Here is an 18055-nt window from a genome sequence, read left to right as displayed (position 1 = left end):
TTGAGGTCAGCGCTGCATCACCCTCCCACCCACTCCTCCTTATTAACTCCTTTTTCTTACATTTCTTCTTGGTGGGCCCTCTTTATTTACAGGCCTACCTCATCGTCGGTTCCGGCACACCACAACCGACTTGCTCTTTTAATACCATCCCACACTTATCAGTGTTTGTATCTTCTGTACTATCATGAGCCCTTCACACATATATATATATATATATATATATATTTCTTCAAACTCACAATTAAAAGTTGGCTCGGTACTTATGGTGCTTTTCATCTCATAAGAGAGATATGTGATGGAATTTCCAAAGATCACCCTCAGGAACTTGGCACTGCTGCAAAACAGGAACTCCAGAGTCCAGGGTAAGTATTCAAAGGTGTATATTAACAAATTATTAAAACAAATAAAAATAGCACAACCCGTTTCAACCTATCAGGTGGTCTTCCACAGATGCATGTATTTCTTCAACTGAACATGTATGGCTATATATATGCCAAAAAATAAGTCACACAAGTAAACAATTTAAAACATATGTTTGTAAATACCACCGACAACCAAATATGGTCAGGACTGGATGTATGCTGCCATTCCCAATATGGAGGCACATTCTGTCCTGAGCATAGTATCCATTCCCACCCCAAGATGTCCACAGTGTTTATACAGCCTCTTTCTCTCTTTTCAATTTCGTCCGTCATTTCGTCATTTCCTGTGATGGCTTCTCAGTGATGCGCATTGATCTTCACATCTTCCTGTCGGTATCTTCCCGATACGTCACTTCCTGTGACGTATGTGACGTTGAGCATCCGGTGGGAGGTGATTTAGCACGTATTGCTAGATGGGAGTGGTTTGACCACAAATCTCCTTTCGTCCGTTTTGAAAGAGGGATAAAAGTTCATACAATATGTCGAAATATATAATGTAATAAAAGCAAATTTTATATTAAAACTAAACAAATATAAGTTTAAAAAAAAGGTTGATATAAAACAAATTCTGTACTTTATATCAATTAAAATAATACTTGATTATCTCAATATGATTCTTAAAAATTACACACCAGTGCATTATAGGAAAGGACACAGAGTAATGTATACAATAAAGGAAAGGAGGGATACAGATAAGAATGTAATAAAAACTTTAAACATCTATGTAAAATAAATAATAGTCTATAAAATTATCCATTACTAAATAAACCTATAGAATACGGTTTGTCTCAAAGTCTATGTTGAGAACCATAGGTGTTACGGTGCACATTTCAAAGATCCATTTCACACCTTGGGCAGATTTCCTCCTCTCCAGTGCAACCTAACTTTTTCAATTGCACAGAAATCTAGAAATTTCAGATCTGATACATGTTTCTCTAGGAAATGTTTAGATACACTATAGTTGGTGAACCCTTTCTTTATATTTCTTATATGTTCACCAATTCTGATTTTTATAGGTCTAGATGTTTTACCTATGTAATGATATCCACATGTGCAATTAAGTAAATATATCACAATGTTCGAATGAATCAATACATTGATATATTTACTTAATTGCACATGTGGATATCAATACATAGGTATGAACTTTGGGCATTTCTGCCCTCTTTCAAAACAGACGAAAGGAGAGTTGCAGTCAAACCACTCGCATCTAGCAAATACGAGCTAAATCACCTCCCACCTGATGCGCAACGTCACATACGTCACAGGAAGTGACGTATCGGGAAGATACGGACCGGAAGATGTGAAGATCAATGCGCATCACTGAGAAGTCATCACAGGAAGTGACTAATTGACGGACGAAATTGAAAAGAAAAAAAGAGGCTGTACAAACGCTGCGGACATCTTGGAGGTGGGAATGGATACTATGCTCAGGACAGGATGTGCTTCCATGTTGGGGATGGCGGCATACATCGGGGCCTGACCATATTTGGTTGTGGGTGTTATTTACAAACATATGTTTTGAATTGTTTAAATGTCTGACTTATTTCTTGGCACAAGAAAGCACTACAGGCAGCATGGTGAGGCTGGAGTGAACAGCTACATGCTCACTCCCATCAGCCTCAACCCAGAAACCAAAAGTTAAACTAACAGGTGGCTGCACTGTATGTCAGATTGTGTGTGTGTATCTGTGTAAGAGTGTGTATGTGCCAGTGTGGACATCAGTTTGTATGTGCCAGTGTGTATGTCAGTGTGCGTAGGTGCCAGTGTGCGTAGGTGCCAGTGTGCGTAGGTGCCAGTGTGTATGTGACAATGTGGGTATCTGTGTGTCAGTGTGTATGTGCCAATATGGGTATCTGTGTGCCAGTGTGTGTGTATCTCTGTGTGAGTGCCAGTGTGTGTAACTGTGGGTGTATCTGGGTGTGTGTGTATCTGTGAGTGCCAGTGTGTGTTCCAGTAGGTATCTGTGTGTCAGTGTGTATGTGCCAGTGTGTATCAGTGTGTGTATCTGTGCATTTGCCAGTGTGTGTATCTGAGTGTGTGTGTATGAGCCAGTGTGTGTGTGGGTATCTGTGTGTGTGTACCACTGTGTGTATCTGAGTGTACTTGTGTGTCAAGTTGTTTTTATATGCCAGTGCGTGTATCTGTGTTTTAAGTTGTGTATATGGCAGTGTGTTAATAGTGTGTTTAAATAGTTGTAATATTCTGTTTGTGACTGTGTGTGTGTGTGTGTGGGGGGGGGGGGGGGGGGGGGAAAGGGGGGGGGGGCTTCCCTGGGTTCCAGTGGAGAGCAGACTGGCCAGGTACAGGTCAAGGGCAGGAGCTGCAATAGCAGCTATGGACTGCTCTACTCTAGTGTGGATTCCCATTCACAAGTGCTAAGAGGAAGTGATCTCAGATCACTTTATATGTGCATCAATGCATAAATTGAGGATTGTCCTTTACCACCTTTTCGTATTAGTAGATATCTAAAGTTTCACTGGGACTCCTGATAGGCCAGAGCCTGTTTGGCTCTAGCAGCTTTTTAGTGAAGTGCAAAGACACCTTGAGTGCTGTGCATGGCACACGTGCCATAGGTCGCCTTCTCCTGTTCTAGATGAATCAGCCGTGTCATTCTTACCCTGGCCCAGTTTACCGCAGGAATGGCTGCTGTGAAGAAAGTCTCATTGCTTCCCTTAAGAGCAGATCTTTTTTGTCTGTAATCAAAAAGATGGCGTTTTTGATTTTTACTCTCTTGTCGCTTGGAAGAAAGATTTTCAGTTTCACAGAGTCCAAGATCAGACCCAGAAATTGAATAGAACAAGTGGGAGTTGGCTCTGACTTTTCTTCATTGATAATCCAACCCTTAGGTTAAGCTTTAGGGATTGCAGACAATCCACTAGGTACTCGGATATGGCATTTGCTATCGAGCACAGCATAGAATATCTGTTAGACATCCTGAGTTTTCTGATGCTACACAGCTGATTAGGCAGCTCAAACTAGGCAGTCAGAATTTCTCTTCGAAACACTCTATAGCAGACAGGATAGGATAAGACTTTGTAGCACAGTACTAAGTATCTAATTGGGAAATTGTGTCCATTCTGTGTTTTCCAGATACTTTGTGACTCAATTGAGCTACATTACAATAAGACAGTGACTTCTGCTGTTCTGATTTGCGGATATTTAACTGCACCATCTGAGCCATATTTAAACTGACAGAGGGATGTGGAGGTCAATTTATAGTCCCCATACTCCATGTTTGTTGGGTGCTGTAGTATCTTACTTGGGAATCTGCATGTTCCTAGCCTAGTGGGGCTAGTAATTTTTGCTGTACCCATTTATGTTTTCTCTGCTATTCCCAGATACTCTCCTATATACACTGTAATATATTACTTAGGGGTATTTTAAAGGGACATAAGCTGCTATTTACCTCCTATCCATCCACTATTTCCTCTACTCTGTATAGCCACATATTCTAGCCCATATACATTACTTAGGGGTATTTTAAAGGGACATAAGCTGTTATTTATCTCCTATTCATCCACCATTTACTCTACTCTGTATAGCTACCTACTCTAGCTCATATATATATATAGCTACTATAGCGGTGTATACCTTTCTAGTAGAGACTTCTATAGATCCTCCTGACCTTAAATGTATCTTGAATGGGGCTGTTTTAGCTTCCTCTAATAGTTAAATAGGTACATGCAGAGATACTTTACTGCATGTGTACACTCATATATACGAACAGCCATTCACAATCATAGGCTTTAATTGAAGTAGTCAGATGATGGATCTATTACAGTAGGCTCTGTTGCACCCCCCTTTTTTATACACTAGCACACACTGCACTTATTTTGTTTGATCACTGGTTTTTGTTTTGGTTCACACATTAGTATTAAGTGTCTTTTGATGTAATAAAGGTTTTTAATATATGTAATTTACCTACTTTTGAGTTGCTTATCATCTGTATGGGTAAAACATGTGTCTGTGTCTTGTAATCTGGCACCTAAAGTCATCTTTGGGCTCTCTTTCTCAATATACAGACACACAGGAACGTTTTTCTTTTCTGTCTTACTAACCTATGGGGTTATGCCCTCGCTTTTACCCATTTAGTCCAACCCTTGACTATCGGGTCAGTAGTTTCTGACCTCCTAGTCATTTTCTTTCTCGACTTTGATAATCCAACCATGTTCATGTAGTGATATTGTAACTGTTCTAATGTCTCTTAGGAGTTGGTCTACTAAAGATGCGATGAGAAGCCAGTCATCTAAGTAAGGGACAATATTGAGGCATTGCTTTCTTAAATCTGCCGTGATGGCCAAGACAATTTTTGTAAAACTCTGAACTGGAAAAGGCAGTCTTGATCTTTTATGGATAATCTTAAAAATCTTCTATAATATGCAGATAAGCATCTTTTAAGTCGAGGGTACTTAGCCATGAGCCAGGTTCAATCAAATGGTTAGCGGACATGATTGTGCAAAACTTCTGAATCATGAATCTGTTTACTTCTTTTAAATTCACCAAAAATATATTTGAATATGTACTTCTACATTTTTCTGCCATAGAGTACGGACTTCTTTGAGACGAAGGGAAGCATGTTTGGTTAAATGTTGTTTAATTCCAACTGGTAACCATTTTGAACTGAAACCAGCTGCTATATTGAAAAAATTCAAGGAGTCTTCCTCTGACAGGTATGGCGTCAGAATCGACGCTCTTTTTTTCTCAGGGAATTTTCTTTCCATTTGTCATTAAAGTTAAAACTTTGTTTTGATTTCTCCTATTAGAGTTCCTCTGAAAGGAATCTCTTTAGGATGTTCTGTTCCTGTTAAACAATTGTCTGTTCCACTTATTGTTCTTGCGTTCTTCTTGCAAGACCGTCTTCCCTTCTCCCATACGTTTGAGAATGTCATCCAGTTGTGACCCAAATAATCTACCATATTAAAATGGGAGATCACACAAGGAATTTTTAAATGTAGAATCCGCCAACCAGCTTCTAAGCCATACCAATCTTCTAGCTACATTAGAGACCTACAGCTTTAGGAAAAAGTGTCAGCACCTCTTTTGAGGAATCAGAAGCCATTCTGATAGTTTTCAAAAGTTCAGCAGATCTTCACTGGATTTACCCATATATACTTTTTCAAGGGTGTCAAGTCAGAATGCCGTTTCCTCCAGTTCAGAGGGTATCCCAGCTGTTGTGCACTGCTTATAATCTGGAGGTAAAAATATGGATTAGTTTCCTTATTCTTTACTTCCATGTCTCTCCAGTTTCCCACTACCTTTCTTTCCTCCTCACGGCTACCCAACATTTCTGGGCATGGCTTCATCTTTAATCCTGGGAGTTTCATGTGCAAGGATAGACAATTATATATCTACTTGCACACAATCCTGATAGTATTCGTTTATTGTCCTCCAGAACTTCAGTATACGACATCTGACTAGAAGAAAGCACTAACATGGCTCAGCGTTTCTACATGCACAGATCTCGTCATTATTATCACTCTAGCAAATAACGCTATGAATGCATGTATTTATACAGTTACAGTAGGGCTCCTGGAACCGGCTGCCTGTTGGTTCACTCTTCTCCTGCTATCAAGGACCAATATAGTTTAACCATTAAGCATGGGTTGCCTCTATGCTATGAGCATACTGTCTGATCTTCAAACTCTTGTCCCTTTATTCATTTGTATTACTGTTATCAAGACTCAAAATCACTGAACCACCGTTTTATAACACAACAGCAGAAAATTACATAAAGCAACGGAGATCATGAGTACAGAAAATGGAAAATTGTCATGGGGCAGATTGGTTCATATCTGCTGTCAACTTTCTATCCTAATCCTCATCATATGGTGCAAAGAAATCATTACTGCCTTATTTCTGTCTGAAATGACAGGAATGTGCTGTACAGAGCCGATTTTCTTCATTTTTTGAAGAATGTTCAGACTATAGACAAATATATTATTCATTCCAAAATATTGATCTGCCAACGCATTCAGTACAAGGCATTTTTAAGAATAATATTCCTTACGTTTATTTATATGGGCTACAAAATAAGTTTAGTTAAAACATTTAGAGCAGGGTAAAAAAAAAAAGAAAAGAAAAGAAGAACAGGATAAGTAAGTGAGCCAAATTGTTCTTACATAACGCCACACACTGTCTTTATTAAACCCGGTGAATGTCAGGATCTGAGTCACAGGAGAGAAAATTTAAAATTGGAGAACTCCTTATATAATAGTCGTGTATTTTACAGCCTGCCTTGACATGGCAGAGTCACACTTCACTAATCAACACATGTAATTCTCACAGCAGATTCCTGGCAAAAGAGTAGTCCGAAATTGGCTGTCATACTCCATCTAGGCAGTAATTTAACAACTCATGCCAAATCCTAAACAAGTTAGCAGCACCTTGCCTGGCTTCCGTTCCAATATGATATTTCTAATAAGAGGGAGCGTATTCTGAATTGTTGAACACACTTTCCTCTTTCTCTAAACACTGGATACATCTGCCACATTACTTGAATTCCCTTAGACACAGAAGGCATGCTAGCTATTTCCCTTTGTAATATATATATATATATATATATATATATATATATATATATCTATATATATATATATAGATAGATATATATCACAAAAGGAAAGAACTAGCATGTATATATATATATAAAAACAAAACGAAGGACCTGCCGAATATGGGGTACTTTGACGTAGTTGGCAGGCTTATGCAATGTATGATCACATAATGTAACTAAACCCCCATTATTTTTTGCCTAGGTGAGGTGTTTTTAAATAAAACTATTACAATCTCTAAGATTTGAAATCATTGTTTAGTGAATAAGCGAGTACGCTGGATTCTGTATTTTTATATATATATATATATATATATATATATATATATATATATATATATATATATATATATATATATATATGTATGTTAATAATACCGTCAATATAATTCTGATATAAAGCCAACGATTCTGCAAAATACACCAAGTCCAACATTCACACTTTATACTGACTTTATAAATCAATCGTCAACAGAAAAAAAAACCAGAAAGGAAAATCAATGTTCATCTGGACATTTTGTTTACGACTAACTTTACATTTTGAAATTCATTAACTTATTGTTTAGTAAATAGATTCAGCAAGATGACAGCCACGCACTCCAGAAGGATGATCAAGATGCACGTCTTCTTGCATTACAAAGCAAAACATAGTTTTCAATAAGCAGACAGCACGATGGACAACAAAATCCCAAGCATACAACAGTAAAACACAGAAATATATCCACGTCACCCAGAAAAACTGTATTTAAAGGCAAATTGAATGGTAATTTTCCTGCAAGACTATAAATATATTGTTTTTCTTAATGTTTAGGCTGAAATTGTAACGGTTATTCAGGATATTCTATAGGATATTATATATATATATATATATATAGAATATCCTGAATAACCGTTACAATTTCAGCCTAAACATTAAGAAATATTTAGCTTTATATAGCAGGTATTGCAGAGTTTAGTCTGATCATTATAGCAATGGGCAGTCCCCGGTTACTAGCCATTCCAGTGAACACAAGCCAATAAAAATGTAAACCTGTCATAACTTGAAGCTTAACAAGGGCCTGTCACACCTCAGACCTCAGCAGCAATCTTGGGAGATGTTTAAATGGTTCCTGCTGTAACTACCTTCTAAGAATACCAAAATACCAGCTATTAATGGTCTGCACACAGATAAATTCCTCCCCTAGAGCCTGAACTGAGTATACAATCTGTCAAAAAAAACATCTGCTGTCAGAAGATCATTAATTTAACTGTACAAAAACTAAAATAACACGTTTCTGTGGGTTTTAAGTCCACACTTATACGGTAGGGATTTATCTTTCCTACAAGAATCAGCATGGAAATGTCCAGCGCAGGAAGGATGTTAAGTCTAGTATTTGAGCTTCCAGAAGTATTCAGGAGTCTGTACATTTATATTGGTTCCGATTTCAGGTAATTTATTCATTCTTACTTATGGCCAAATATAGAGCCATGTTACTTAATCATTAGTTTTTTTTTTAATTACTTGCAAAAATGGAACTGCCTTTTGTAATTATATTATTTAAATGTAGAAGAAGAAGAAAAAAAAAAAAAAAGACAGTGGAGCTACCTGCAGTTTCATTTCCCCAATCCCAGGCCTGTGGAATTGGGGTACTATTCAGTGTAAATGAATTCTTCAAGCATCATTCAAAAGATATATCCTGAACTAAGCGACAAATAAGAGATTAAGGAGGTCATCATAACCCCCACATTGGCATAGGAGGGAGGTTTAAAACCGGCTTCATGACCCCGTAAGCCATGCTGCATTTAGGGGCATGTGTACTAAACAGTGAGCAGCCCCGATCTGACAGTTATTGCTGCCCAGTTGCTAATACAATAAAGGGGGTACCTGATACAGGACCTCCATTGCTCTCACAGTTGGGCAATTAAATTAATAAATAAAATAAAGCAGTGAGAGACAAGCATAGACTCCCTTCCAGCCTCCACCTGTGAAGGCACTGAATACAATAACCTGGGGTGTGGCACCGGCACCTAGTGTCCTCCTCAGCCCTCACTATGATCAGCAAGAGTGGACTCTATGAATGAGAATTTAAATACACATAGATGAAATTCGGATTACTCTAATCATTATAAATTTTCAGACAAGACAATTCGGACTAACCGGATTTTCAGTCCGTGCACAAGTCTTGTATTCAGTGCAATGATTATTATAATATTACCATTATGAATAGAAAAAGAAGGAAACATATCTCTAGTGTTAAAGGGACAATGTCAAGTAAAACCTCAAGTTTCCAGTTTCCAACGCTAAATATTTCATTTACAGATTGCATATCACATAGTTATACATAAAAGCACAGTCCAACAACTGATCACACATTATTAAGTTTCAGAAACTGAGTCTTTGACAAAATGCTCTTCAGCACAAAAAGTATCAGACTTTGGTCCCCCACTTTGCTCTACCCTGTCTTCAGTGCTGTCCTACCTGGCCACAATGTCACACTGGTCTGTTTGACTTAAGTATATCAGAAAATACAGCCAATATAAGACCTCACTGGATAAGGTTCTGTTTGGGTGCAACAGCTTATGTCACTGTACTGTGAATACTAAACTCACCTTACATGTCTGTCAGTATTCAACATATTTTTGCACAACTGTTTAACTCTTTCTAGCTCCTATGGATAATTGAACGGTTTTACTCCTGAGTAAGCCCCAATCTAGACTGTATTCTGTTGCAACGTAAAACATGGCCCTGGTTTAATCTGGGATATTTTTACTATTCTCTGTCCCCCCACCAATAGTCTTGCGCTAACACTTTTTTTCCAACTCGGTCCCTTTCAGAGAGATTCGTACCCTGCGATAGCATTCAATGCATTGTTCACTTGAATCTATAGTTTTAAGGTGCTTTTCTTCTATATTCTGAATGTCACATTAGCTCAAGAGTGCTAAAGTACAGGCTGTTACTTGAAAATGCAATATGTATTTATGAATCTATTTATCTGTACTGCCTATATCTCCTTAATACAAAAATAATAACAATGACAGAAAAAATACAATGACAAAAAAAAAAAAAATGCACTTTGAGAGCACAGAGGGTTCACTGAGCACAGTTCCATTCAATAAAAATAAATAAATAAATAGAAAACAAAGCATTAATGGTCCAGTACAGCCTCAGATCCCCCAACATTTTTTTAGAAAGACCTTGTATTAGTTTGAATGGTTACCAATTAAAGTAACAACTTATATTTCCCCGAATTTGCAGAAAATGCAGTCATTGATGTAATGTTATTGAATAACTGAAGTAAAGAAAAACAATGAACAATAACATGCGACTTAGGGTTACGTGTATCATGCACTCTAAACACGCACACTTAAAGAAAGTCTTATTTACCGGAGACAGATTGGTTTTCAGAACGATGAGCAGCACAGAGATGAAGTACACAAAAATAAATAAAATATCTGTACGCAGAGGTTTACGCTTATTAACTGGTAAGAAGACCGAGGGGCTGGGGTGAATTTGATAAGTCATCTGTACAGAATCTAAATGATTTTAGCACTGGAAAACAAATTAAATATTCTATTTTCACCATTTTGGGATCATTATGACCTTTTTCCCCCCCAAGCACTTACCTGAACCATACTCAGCTATGGATATATTGCAAAGAAATCTTATCATTACTGTGCTTATCATTATGAGACCATGATTGAAATAGTGGAATTTATGTCAGCTATCTTGGCAGAAGTGCTATAGTGGCAGCCACTAGGGGGTGGTTAACCACGCAATGAAAACATTGCCCTTCCTGCAGAAAGGTAAAGCTGCAGGCTTAAAATGGGGTACATGGCACCCAGACTTCACTGAGTGCCTATAGCGTTCTTTTAAACTATTGTCCTTTGAAAAAAACAAAGAACAGGACAGTTATCAGGGGGGCAAAATACAGAACAGGACGGTCATCATCCCTAATCAACTGCCCAGGCTGACACTGACCTATTTAAGCCACACAGGTCATGAGTTAAGGGCACTCACACTTTTACTACTTCTCTAATCAAGGTGCATTGGATCAGCTATCCCATTCAGTTTATGTTGTATCAACGCCTGTAGATTCTCATCCTTTATAACCTTCATCTGCCATCTCCTATCTGCTGTGCTCCCTTCTCCCAAACACCCCTTCCATCATTTAGGAACATACAGATAATTTGATTCCCTTTGTGTATGTCTACTTCATCCCTTTAGATTGTAAGCCTGTTTGGGCAGGGCCCTCTTCACCTATTTCCGTATGTCAAACACATTTTGTTAGAATCAAATGTTTGCCTTCTTTACCTATTGTACAGCAAGCAGAATATCTTCGTACTATATAAATAATTGAAATTGTGACATGAATACGTCATTTAATAAAAGTTAAAACACCCAAAGGGCCCACCTTGCAAAATCCAGGTCAGCCTCTCTGGACATGGTTATATTGGTGAGATTCTGCTGAAGGACAAAGATGTTCCTGCACATCTTCTTGATGCCAGATTCACTGATACGCTTGAAGTACTGGGCACCATTAATCAAGATGCAGGAGATCAGATGGCCAAGTCCTGAAAGAGACCATTGGTCAATACAAATAACATTGATTGTGAGATAGGGAAAAAAAAAAAATTTCTATAAATCTGTGTTGGGTATACGGAACATAAGGAACATTGCATTAGGGGTGCATTACACTACTCCATCAGCGTGATGTCACTGGAGGAGACCAGCCCAGCGCTGAGACACCTTGGCGCTGAAATTAAGGAGAGTGTTAAAAGGATTTTTAACCCTATCATGCACGCAGAGAAGGAGGGCCTACATAGGGACAAGGGGCATACTATAACATTAGGAATATGGTTTTGACAAATGAGCTAAGATTTTGCAAACTGAAATGAACTTACCCCCAAATCAATATTTAATAACTATACTGCAGGTTTGGTCCAACATTGATCACTAAGCAAAAGGACCCACACAACCAATCATTTAAAATCCTAAAAACACACTTTCCATCCTTCAATAAAAATGATACTTGTGAGGACCATGGCTGACAAAAAACTGAAACATCTTAAGGACAACACACCTGGTGCTTCTGGATCACCTTTCTTTGCCAACTATGAGAACTCACATGTATAACTTTTAATGCAAGGATAAAAGTTTGTTTGTAAGATGTAAATGCTCTTCTTAACTGATCAAACACATTCTGGTAACAGTATCCATTCTAGGTGCAACATTTCTTCATCAGCTAAAGCTCCAATGTTCCGCACAAACTGTGAATGTGGAACATCTGCAAAGTATATTGACCTATTTTTCCCTATTTTCAGCTTTTTGTGCATTAGTAAATAATATAAAAAAAGACAATTAGGAATTACTCAATGACACACAATAAAAAGGTGGGAGAAACAAAAAAGCAAGACAGGATACCGAATAAAAAACAAAAGTGGCTAAGGTGTAGCAGCACTAATGTAGCTGATGAGAGGGGGAAGAAAACTGATTTAAGAACCATTAGTAATATTCTAAGAAATAAAAAAATTTGAGGTGCAAGACAAGATACTAGGAGAATGGGGGCCCAAACTGTGATACGCTGGTGACCTGGAATTGCAATGACAGATAAATAGATAGAAAACTTAAGATGGATTGAAATTCCCTGAGCCGTTTGAAATTGTGGGTAATTCTGAATTATGTAATTCTCTTAAAATCACAAGTTTAGTAAAATTTCAATAACCACATACAAAAAACAAACAAAAAAAAACAGTTGACAGGTGCTTTGTGCGACCAACTTACCTTCAAAGATATACTGGAACTTGTGCTGCTGGATACTGGCTCCCATGGCCTCCTCAATGCCACTGATGTCCTTGTTCAAGCGAACAACTAGGGGATCATAGTCCATGCTCTCCACGTTGGCTACTATGGCATAGTTTCCCTGCTTTGCCAATGGGATAAGATAGTGGAAGCAATGAACTCTGCCAGCAAAAACAAAAATGCATAATGGTCAATTATCAGTTTTATAACCTTAAAGCATTAGCTATTTTGACCTGTGACAGCTGTGTAACACCTGGCTTTTCCTGCTGGAGAAGACCAAATGCAGAGTTGGTGGAATCAATGGAAGGGAGACTGGGCCAACTACTGTACGTAATTAAACATAATCCACCACTCAGAGGATGCCAAAAGCCGCTCATCGCCTGGCATTACTGAGGTCTAGCGGCCCATGTGGTTTTTTGTTTTTTTTTGCTTTTTGCTTTCCTTACACTTCAGAACTGAAATGGTTAATTGTTGGGATATTAATTAATGTGATGAAAATAAAATTTAGCTTCTTTATAAATCAGCGGTGCGATCTGACCTTGAATATGCAGGGCATATTTGGGCACCAGTTTTAAAGAAGTATATTACAGAACTGGAAAAAGTACAGTCGCTTGTAAGTACAATTTTTTTCATTCCCTTCCATTTTGCAGTCCTCCTGATACCGGAGAAACTGACGGAAGCCAAGCACAGAGAGATGGACACAGGTTTCTTCAGGAAGGAAGAGATTCTTTATTGGATCACCGATCGGGACTCAGAGGGACTAGCGTCACCAAAATACAGCAAAGTCTGAGTACTGAATACATAGAGTACATTCCTTATATAGCACTGTAGCTCCTCCCACAATTAACTACACCCACACATACCCTTAACCTATTTAATAAATAGAGTCTAAACTCATCCATCCGGTCTAACCACGTGGCTCATCTGATACAAAGGAGAGGGACGCGTAATTCCAGTTCTTACATTCCTGCACCTGGTCAGTACAGTGATAACAGTATCTTAGCTACGTGTAATTAACTAACTGATACTACAAACACATATACATACATATGCCTTGTGGCAATCTTAGCCTGCTAAACTTGTATTTTACTGGAATTACATCACATTCCCCCCTTTGATGCCTCTGATATTTCACAATTACTTGAGGCATCACTTAACCTTGGTTTGCATATACCTCAGGTTACCATGAACCAGACCAGACTTATCTTATGATGTGAATCTTTTAACACTCATCTTCCTGCATTGGTTCTCCTTGATCTAGAGCCTTATACTTATATATCGCCATTATCTGTGCAGCAGCCTTCCTCTCTGCTATACTTCCTATCAGGCTTTGCACAGACCTAACTACTAAGGGTATAAGACACGGTAGGAGTAGACACAACAGTAAAATCAGTAGGACTCCACCTACCACTGCCTTAAGCCCTCCAAACCACTCATACCAGCTACCAAACCAACTACTTGGATTGTACCCTTTCCATACCTGAGTAGGCACATGCACTAGTTTAACCATATGGCTAGTAAGCTCAGCTATTGCTTGCCCTTCGTCATCTATTTGAAGACAGCAATTGCTCAGGTTAAACTTCCCACATACACCTCCCTCTACTGCCAAAAGGTAATCCAAGGCTAATCTATTTTGGTACACTGCTGTCCTCATCCTGGTATTATGCTTCGCTAGAAGATTGAGTGCTTGTGAGGTCTCATTAGTAATAATCTCAACCACCGCCTGTAATCTTATAATACGGTTGAGCATATAAATTGGGGTTCTATAACCAAAGGTACCATCTTCTGCCCACGTGGCTGGCCCATAATAATCTATGATACGCTGGGGAGGCCATTCATTATCTTCCCAGGTGCCTATCTCTAAGGGTCCCCTTTTCTTCCTATGATTCACATCATACACTTTAACACCTAAAGTCTCACCTGTTTCAATCGGTAACAAGAAGAAGGATGGTTTGAGCATACCCAACACACATGCCCCTTCCCAGTCCTGTGGCAACTCCGAATAGGCTTTCTTACCACAGATCCAGTACAAATTTGCTGGGGCTCTCCAGGTAGATGTGATGGATAAATCAAACCACACATCCTTTAAACTGGCATATCTAGCAAACGGGTTAGATGGTTCTGAGACATTTGAAGCCGACCACCAAGTTGTATTTTTAGTATCATCATCATAAGCTTTTTGCCCTAGACAAGTTAATTCTCCTACAGAAGTATTATACATTATTCCTTTCCTTGCTATGCAAACATAACCTATGATGGAGGTCTTTAATCTCCACTCAGATTTACCTCTAACACTCAAATGATAATCGGCTTGTGTAGATATTAGTTGGTCAACTGCCTCAGAACCGGACATTACCTCCTTTGCTTCCCAAGGCCATTGGTCTCCCATGTTAGTACCTCCACACACATAGCAGTTGGTAACATTAAGACTACCGGCAATACTTTCAGCTAGGTCAATGAACAGGTTTTTAGCGTTATGGGGGATCTTATTATCTATACTCATCTCTTCATAAAAGGAATGGTATACTTGATGAGTCTGGGAGGATACCGTATCAGTCTCTATTCCTATAAACAATAATGTCCCAGGATCTAAACCCGTCCCGTATATCTGAAACCCAAATAAATTTCCATACTTATCTAGGAACTTGTCGGGGTTATTAATAAGTATATGGACTGGGTTGCATTCCATAGACTTACAATAAGGGCTAGTCGGCAACTTAGTCACTATCATGTCTTTATCTACTGTCTGTCCCCAAGTCGCCCACCCCACACAAGACCAATATGGACAAAAGTTATAGTCTTTATTTGGGCATCTAGGACTCACATATTTATTTTTACTACTGGGACAAATATATTTATCATTAGACCCATACGTCCTCTCCCATCTAAGATCCCCACATACATTCCACGGTTTTCTACCACTTGATATCGCCTTACATGCATCAAATAGCAGAACACCCGAAGAATGTACGGATTCTAACACCGTCTTATTAATTAGGGTCCCCTGAGGATCTCCATTCCTGAGAGTCAACCAAATTGTACGAGGTTGATACTCTGGACTGAAGCACTTAGGTTCTCCTACTCCTAAATGGCACACACTATAGTCTATATTTAGGTATCTACATCTTGATACCTCTCCTTTACATTCGTATTGTGAATGCCAAATTAGGGTTTGGGAAATATGGTTACCTGTTCTCGTAGTCTTAATGCATACCTCACAGCTAGGAGTGTCGGTACCTCTACCTTCCTGAATATAAAAACACATATAAATAAACACAATCAAAAGCACATCTTTCGCCGTCATCCTCAGTCTTCGTCCGTGCGATGGAACCTCAGCTTCCAGGATGTGAGGGCTGCAGGGAATGGAGTTCTGCTCGTCTTCACAGGTGTCCCTTCGAGACTTTCCTGGCTTATACACTATGTGTTGGTAAGCGGACAGGCTTTATTATGGCCTTCTCACTCACACCTGTAACAATAAAATTTGTAATCCACAATAATTCCTCGTTACTCCGACTGAGTAGTGCGTTTCAACCGGATCTTGCAGGGATTCTCTGGATCTGCTGTAATTTGCCAAGAATCGACTGCTGCTGGTTTAACCCTGGAGTGATGTATCCACGGAGTTACTTCGGCTACTTTTATCGCTGTAGGGGTAGACAAAAGAACAACATAAGGACCTCTCCACTTGGGCCCTAACGGTACATTATTCCACTCTTTAATCCACACTTGGTCTCCTGGATGATAACTATGAACAGGGGGATAAATATTCACAGGTAATCTATCTTGTACCCATTTCTGTACCTCCTCCATAGTCTTACCCAACTCTACAACCTGCTGCCGGGTAATTCCTTCTCCCAACTGACTCAAGTCCCCCCTTAAGTTACCAAGTACGGGAGGTGGTCGCCCATACATGATTTCAAAAGGAGAGAGGCCCATCCTTCTGGTAGGGGTACTGCGGATTCGCAATAAAGCTATGGGTAAGAGAACGTTCCACTTAAGTTGGGTTTCCTGACACATTTTAGCCAACTGGTTCTTTATAGTTCTATTCATTCTCTCTACCTTACCAGAACTCTGGGGTCTATATGCAGTATGAAGCCTCCACTTTATACCAAGCATATGAGTCAGTTGTTGTAGGCACTGATGAACAAAAGCTGGACCATTGTCCGATCCTATAGAACAGGGTAGTCCATATCGGGGTATTATTTCTCGTAGCAGGAATCTTACAACTTCTCCTGCTTTCTCTGTACGAGTAGGACATGCTTCTACCCAGCCTGAATAGGTGCACACAATTACCAACAGGTAACGATGTCCACCCGATTTAGGCATTACTGTAAAGTCTATTTGTAGATCGGACATGGGGAGTCCCCCCATAAACTGGACTCCTGGTGGCTTTACTGGTCCTTGTCTTGCATTATTCTTAGCACACGTTACACATCTGCGTACAATGGCCTGAGTCAAGTTGGACAATCTTGGTATGTAGAAATGTTTCCTGAGAGATTCTTCAGTACTGTCTCTCCCAGAATGTGTCCCGTTGTGATAATTTTGGACAATTTCTACCGCTAGTGATGCTGGTATGACTATTCTTCCATCTTCTAGCTGATACCACTTGTTCTCCAAATACTTTCCCGGTTCAGTCTTTAACCACTCCTCTTCTTGAGCTGTATAAACTGGAGTCCATTGGGACAGTGGAGTTGGTATAAGAGCAGCTATATGCCCCACATACTCCTGTCTTCCTGATTCAGCAGCACGCTTAGCTGCACTATCTGCCATCCGATTTCCCTTGGTTACATCACCATCTCCTCTCAGATGCGCTCGACAATGTATGATACCGACTTCTTTCGGCTCCCACACTGCTTCCAATAGTTGTAGGATTTCAGCTGCGTACTTGATTTCTTTGCCTTCTGAATTCAGTAGTCCTCTTTCTTTATACAAAGCTCCGTGGGCATGAGTGGTTAAAAACGCATACTTAGAGTCCGTATAGATATTTACTCTTAAACCTTCAGCCAATTGTAACGCTCGTGTTAGTGCTATTAATTCTGCCTTTTGTGCTGATGTTCCTTTCGCCAGTGGCCGAGCTTCTATCACCTTGTCTATTGTTGTCACTGCATATCCTGCATAGCGGATCCCTTCTTTCACATAACTACTGCCGTCGGTGTAATATTGAACATCGGGGTTCTGGATGGGAAAATCACGAAGATCTGGTCTACTTGAAAATACTTCATCCATTACTTCCAAACAATCATGTTGACTTTCAGTAGGTTGCGGCAAAAGGGTAGCTGGATTTAAGGTGTTTACAGTCTCTAA

The 18055-nt window shown here is 39.3% G+C and overlaps 1 protein-coding gene across 1 annotated transcript in view; it reads right to left on the bottom strand.

Moving 5' to 3' along the window:
* EXOC4 (exocyst complex component 4) overlaps positions 1-18055 on the bottom strand; it is a 448906-nt gene that overhangs the window by 36658 nt on the left and 394193 nt on the right. The window contains exons 16-17 of the mRNA XM_063448300.1: positions 12737-12915; positions 11367-11526 (exon numbers count right to left, since the gene is read on the bottom strand). Of these exons, the coding sequence (XP_063304370.1) occupies positions 11367-11526; positions 12737-12915 (339 nt within the window). The remainder of the gene's footprint in view (positions 1-11366; positions 11527-12736; positions 12916-18055) is intronic.

This window comes from Pelobates fuscus, chromosome 3 (assembly GCF_036172605.1).
Source record: "Pelobates fuscus isolate aPelFus1 chromosome 3, aPelFus1.pri, whole genome shotgun sequence".
In the NCBI taxonomy this organism is placed as follows: Eukaryota; Metazoa; Chordata; class Amphibia; order Anura; family Pelobatidae; genus Pelobates; species Pelobates fuscus.
This window is presented reverse-complemented; position numbering and strand designations above follow the sequence as displayed.